The sequence below is a fragment of the Gambusia affinis genome, linkage group LG04 (genome assembly GCF_019740435.1).
Source record: "Gambusia affinis linkage group LG04, SWU_Gaff_1.0, whole genome shotgun sequence".
NCBI lineage: Eukaryota > Metazoa > Chordata > Actinopteri > Cyprinodontiformes > Poeciliidae > Gambusia > Gambusia affinis.
The window spans coordinates 18718226-18724373 of NC_057871.1; the positions used below are offsets into that span (position 1 = coordinate 18718226).

Genomic DNA, 6148 nt, shown 5'->3' on the forward strand with positions numbered 1-6148 from the left:
TCTTATACAATGATTTAGTGAAAAGAGAATGCTTAAAATATTACTAATAGCTTCACATTTATCTGTGAGTAAAAAATGGTTGAATCTGAACAATTAAAAGCCTCAGATTGCTTCTCCGTTTTGACTTGTAGCATTTGTAATTACCTTAAATTATGCTATCATCGGTCATACTGAAGAGATCATATAGCTATGAAGTTGTTAAGATCAAATAAATACTGACTCTTTTACATCATTTTTGAAGCATTTTAGTGTGGTTTCAGAGCTCTTACAGTTTCTAAAAGGACACTATTGATCACAATCTCACTTCAGTAGCATTGGAATATTAAAAAGTACCGAATTAGAGTGGTTTAGATCTCAGCAGATGACAGGTGCTGTTCTATAAACCTCTGTAATTCTGTTTCATCTGCCGCTCTTTCTTGTGGAGTTCCCCAGGATTTTATTCTCAGGCCGATATCATTCTCTATTTACATAATCTCCCTCAACACTTTATCCTGTGGGTATGAACATCATGCTCATCTCTAGATGAGTGCATGGACTCATATTCATTTTGCATCCAGCATTTTAAGACATTTCTTTTGTAGTAGGTAATGAGTTTTATTTCACAATAGCTTAATTATTATGGTATGTTTTATGTCATGTTACCCAGACTTCTCTATACAAATTAGGAACTATAACACGGCCCGGGACTCATCAAAGAACCTTAAGCTTGAAGTGTTGATGAAAAGCTGATATTCAAAGAGTCAAAGTCAGAACACAGACTTTTCTTCTTCTTTTGCCATATTTTGTGTAGTTGAATATATTGTTAGAAGGGATAATAAGCATTAATGACAGTGAGATTAGCTTTTATTTCTCTTTATTAAGGTTAAATTTCACAAATTCATACAAAACTATCCAATGACAAGAGAAAAAGAGAAATTAGACAATATATTGCACTGTAATTTTATTTATCATATAAAAAGATATGACACCTTACATTCTTGTGACAATTGATTAAGAAAAAGCAAGAGGTAAACTAGACAAATTATCTAATCGCTCTGGCAAATATAAGTGTGCCTAATAGTGAAGTGTTTTAATTCGACATATTCCTTTTTCTTAATTTTCTAACTATTAATCTCGTACATTATTTGACAGGTGAATCAAAATATATTAAACCTTTGAAATACAGACCTGACACATATGTAAGCTGTGTATGATCATATTAATGTCTTCTCTAAACAGCAGCAGAAAGAATCATTTGGACTTGCTGCACGGTATGTTAATACAGCAAAACATTTTGGCTGCAGGTGCTGGATGTCAAAAATTAACATTCATGGAAATTGTAGGTCACACTATGCTCACGCAATTTGTGCTGAGGATGTCCAATATTACGCAATGTGTCTGGGTGCTTGCACGCGTGTGTGAAGTGCAACACGGCTTGACAAGCTGATGGCATTTTTTTTCTACAAAATTGTTCTACATCAATAAATGATAAACTATGATTGCTCTTTGGTTGCTGTTTTTGTTTGCATTTGATTTCGTTTAGCATTTGTGTAAATAAAAGAAAAACAGAAAGGCAGCATTTCATAAACAGCTCAGGCCTTTCCCTTCCACAGATCCGATTCAGGCTGGACCCAATCTTCTCCCATAATGCTCTGCAAGCGGAAGTTTTGGAAATACTCCAGGCGATGGCTAAGAGACAGAAGGTTAAAAAATGTTTGTTAGGCAAAAATATTTATCAACCTTCACATACACAGTACTTTTTAAAATTGAAAGTCAGGGACAAGTTTGAGAGAGCGTATTTATGTTCCTGGTTTATTGTTTAGCATTATTAATAAGCTACCAGATACTCATAAAACTAATAGCTGGAAACAATTCATTTTCCAGCTAGGAAACTGTTGCACAACTATTCCCCGAACGGTTGTAAAACAGAATTCAAAGTCTGAAAAAAAAAAATAAGCAAAGGAGGATAACATTGAGGATGTTATCATAAATATTCTCCATGATATCTTTACGGTCCACAAAGAAGATAAAAGCCAGAGAAGTCAATTGAAATCATACAGTGTAGAACCATTTATAGTTATACAAGTTAGATCAAGAGCTGCCGCATAGTGATCGAAATAACTGAGAGGATGATAAATGGAAATGTTGGAGGCACTTTTTGGCTAAACTTCCCCTTCTTATCGAGTAATCCACAAGGTTTAAAGAGAAAAAAAAACCCTCTTAAGATTTACTCATCATGACATATCTAAAGAGTGACCTCTCTGTGCGTATTTTTAGTGTTCTTAAGCAGCTCAGAGATTACTGTTGAACTGATGTGGGAAAAGATAGTTGGCTTCTTTGACTGTGGTAGCAACTATTTTATCTCTGTCTGTACAAATATCTGTTTTATGTGAAATTCTGTCAGCAGTTTGGTTGAGGCAGCGATTAGTCTGGCCATAAATTATATTTTTAATCATTTGTTTTGCGTTTGTTCATTCCCTTGTTATCAAAGCTTGTTTTGCTAGGGTTGTGATGTTTTTGTAATTATGAGATTTAAAACAGTTTGTTTGTAGTATAGTGAAAGCTGTATTTTTGCTGTACATTTAAAGCATAGTTCTGTCTTGTGGGTCAAGGTGTATGAGGTTGGTATTGTGTTGTTTTAGTCACATCGTTAGACATCGTTTCTTGGTTTTCAAATTTGAAAAAATTTCAGAAAGTGATTTGTTCTTGTGAAAGTTTTCGCATACATTTCCAATGAGAAAAGTAAATACACTCTTGAGGAGAAAGTTTGTCATTCTAACTTTGGACTTTTAGCTATACAGATCTGACACATATGTTAGCCTGTACATTTTTACAGGCTGGAATGTATTAATGGCATAAATTGCATGGTATTTTAAAAACAAGATTAGGGAGCACAATTATGTTAAGCTCGACCGAAATTTGCCGCTAATCCTACAACCCACATGCCTTCAGGAAAAAAAGTTATGGGGAAAAAGATGGAGAAATTTTGCCACCACTACAAGAAGTTAATTTGTCTGACTCCGCGTGAGGCTTTCATACTGAAGAAGACTTCAACAGCTGTAAAACAAGGTGATGCCAACAGTCCCAACCTTAACCCCTATTGATAATTTGTGTATTATACACTATGATGTTGGGTTCATGCCATTAAAAACCCATTTTAGAATACCTTCAACAATTCTGCCATAAAGAGCAATCAAATGTCAAGCCACAAAAATGGCTTCTTGACAGAAGATTGTTGATGGCTGCAAAACTAAGTTAGTACTTGAAGTGAAACTTGATAAGGGACATTTAGTCAAATATAGATATGTAAGCATATATTTAAGAGTTTATGCATAACTTTAACCAGCTTGTGAACACATTTTTTTTGAAAACTGAAGTTTTATTGAAGTTGTATCATTATTTCACCCAGATAAAGAACATTTCAAGTAAATCATAAAAAGTCACTAATTAATATGATTTTCATGCCCTTGAGTGTATCTGGGACTGTATGCAACCATTTTGGAAAGATTTATCTGCGATATACTACACAAAGCAGCATACTCACAAGTTTGGCTGCTGGCCTTCCACTATGTCGGCTTTGGGGATGGGGTAGAGAGCCTCATATGTACGTGCCGCCCCGGAGCCATGAATAGCATAGGAGTTCATCTTGTCGACATTGGGAGGGAAGTATGTCCAGGGGATTACAGCCTCACCAGTCCATCTGTCCCCTGATTTTGTGGTAGTAAAAACGATTGGCAGTTGTTGCTGGAGTAGGAGGTAATTAGAATAACTTGTTACCTAACATTCATATAAAATCTCAGAAAAAAAGCAGGCAAAATACTCTTTTGACCTACATAAAACGCATTGCCGACTCCTGACAGAAGCAGTATAAGGTGTTGTCCATGTCTAAAGCGGAAAACAAATGAAAGCTGTTAATGAACATGTCTCTTTGGCGACTGATGTAGGATTATAGAAGTGGAAAGAACAAAAGGCTTGCTTGGAACGTACGGGCAAAGCTCCACCTCCAGGTAATTTTGCTTTGTGCTGTCAAGGAAGAAGGACTCCACAACTAGCAATGTAACAGAAAGAGAATAAAATGAGGATGAAACCTTAATATTTACAGTAAGAAATGCTTAAACGTTCTTAATAACCTTATCAGATGCTGTAGCATAGAACTAATGTAATGAAATAATAGCATTTTTCTTGGACTGTTACAACATAAAAGTACAAGTGAATAAACACATAAATTATAGTATGAGTAACAGGCCCCCTGCTAACCTCGAAACATGCTCATTACCTACCTACACTTATAATGGTTTCCTATTTATTAGGAAACATTAATGAGGCCAAATATGGGGGCCTCATTAAACAGAAATCTGACTTCTTTAAGGTCAATTAGAAAAGATTGTTAATACTCAACCTCATTACAAAGTTTAATTGCAATGTATTACCATAATAATGATAATGGAGCCACAGTGTTCTCATAAACAAAGACCCTCCCCCAACCCCCACCTCTCAAAAATGATAGGAATAGATGTACATTATTAAATACAGCTTAAGTCAGCTTTGCCTACACTTATGTAGTGAATCTAGATGTGAACAATGACACAGCATTGGTTTGATGACTGGGGGAGATGGAGGACAAACAAGCTAACACCATCCTTGTGCAGAATTATGCAATCTTTTTCAAGAGGCTTATTAGATGTTCTCAATCAATCATGTGGGGCATTGAAATGTTATTTAATGTGTATAATTGCAACAATACTATAAAATAAAATGTTCACCTTTACCAAGGAGTCAGCAGCTGTCACAAGCACTATAGGGGACACACCAAACATGCAGGGTACTGTGCTCTGCTAAGATCAAGAGTGAGAGTCCAGGCCTGCATGGAAAGCCCTATGTGTAGTGCAGTACTGGGACTGTATGCCACTCTGCACACACTGTCCCCACCATGAAGCATGGCGGTTGCAATATCATGCTTTAGAAGGGAAAGGGAAGCTGATCAGAGCTGTTAGGAAGACGGATGGAGCTAAACACAGGACAAGACAACAAAGGACGTGGAGTTTAGATTTACCTTCATAGACAATTTTCAAATCCTGATGATTTAAAAAAAAATCATTTGATATTATTTAATTTCTAAAATGTGTAAAACTGCTACATCTGGCAATACGTTTGGTATTTTTGCTATACTTGTCTATATGTAACTTTTTTAGAATTTTTTTTTTTACAAAATATTTATTTTAAAGTGGCAGGAAAACCACTGAATGTCTGAACAAAGGCAGTTACACAACACAGCCCAGTGAAAAAGGAAAAATCCTTCTTTTACCTTCGTAATTCCAGAGTTCAGGGAACGCGATTCCGGGTTCACCTGCAGGAGATTCTGGGTCATTGAAGAATGGACCAGACACTTCCATTCTCAGTCCTGATTTTCCATCAGAGAAGGAGATTCTGATGGGGTCATGGTCAACAGGGTTGCTGTCCCATGTGCGTTGGATCGCAAACTCCATTTTCCTAAAATGCCTGAAAGGAGGTAATTTAGTCAGAGAGGGAATGTGTTGCATGACTACAAAACACAGTTGCATAACTACTTACAAACTTTCACAGCATAGGAGAATGTTGACTACTGTTAAAAGTTGAAGTCGAAGTGAGAGCCTCATGTTGTCAAAAGGTTTTTCACTCAATGCTGAATCAATATGTTACACAGAAGTTCACCGTGTGTTTAGCTGTGCTCTCTGTTCAGTTATTTAAGCAGGCTCCTGGTCAATTCAATCTAACCTCTACTAAATGTTTGTTACTCAGTAACCAAACAGTGATTGACTTTCTGATAGAGAAATGTTTGAGATATAGGCTTACTTGATAAGGTTGTTGGAGGGCACAATTGCACTCAATAATGAAAATTTTAAAACACAATCCAGAAATTGTTCCAATAGCTCAACAAGCCTTATGTCAGCAGCCAAACTTCAATATTTGTTCTCCAGACGTCTCACGGTATTCCTTGTGAAGAGTGAATTTTAACCTTACGCTTTTAGGACTTGATGTGCAAAAGACTTAAAAAAAAAAACATTATGTCACTTGGTGTAAAAAAAAAAAATACTACAAATTAAATGAAAATGAAACAAAAACACGGTGTTTCCTGTGTGAATGAGCTGATCCTTCAAATTCTTTCAAAGAGGAACTATCATGCTTATGA

At 36.0% G+C, this 6148-nt stretch overlaps 1 protein-coding gene across 2 annotated transcripts; it reads right to left on the reverse strand.

Moving 5' to 3' along the window:
- Window positions 1-925: 925 nt before the first annotated feature.
- LOC122829392 (UPF0462 protein C4orf33 homolog) lies at window positions 926-6122 on the reverse strand. Of its 2 annotated transcripts, none has more exons than XM_044113920.1 (6): window positions 5812-6122; window positions 5285-5478; window positions 3967-4027; window positions 3813-3864; window positions 3524-3723; window positions 926-1668 (listed from the first exon to the last, which is right to left on the reverse strand). In XM_044113920.1, the coding sequence occupies exons 2-6, from the start codon at window positions 5463-5465 to the stop codon at window positions 1572-1574; spliced, it is 591 nt and encodes a 196-aa protein (XP_043969855.1). In that variant the 5' UTR covers window positions 5466-5478; window positions 5812-6122; the 3' UTR covers window positions 926-1571. The 2 variants fall into 2 exon arrangements, with proteins under 2 accessions (XP_043969855.1, XP_043969854.1); XM_044113919.1 differs by lacking the exon at window positions 5812-6122 and adding an exon at window positions 5551-5727.
- Window positions 6123-6148: the final 26 nt, after the last annotated feature.

Bases quoted from the DNA above. Each gene is read 5' to 3' on its own strand.
- LOC122829392 (XM_044113919.1), bottom strand. From the start codon at position 5,615: ATGAGGCTCTCACTTCGACTTCAACTTTTAACAGTAGTCAACATTCTC. The intron at 3,865-3,966 runs GTACGTTCCAAG...TTTCCGCTTTAG, and splicing joins CTGGAGGTGGAGCTTTGCCC to ACATGGACAACACCTTATAC. The intron at 3,724-3,812 runs GTAGGTCAAAAG...CTCCTACTCCAG, and splicing joins GAGTCGGCAATGCGTTTTAT to CAACAACTGCCAATCGTTTT.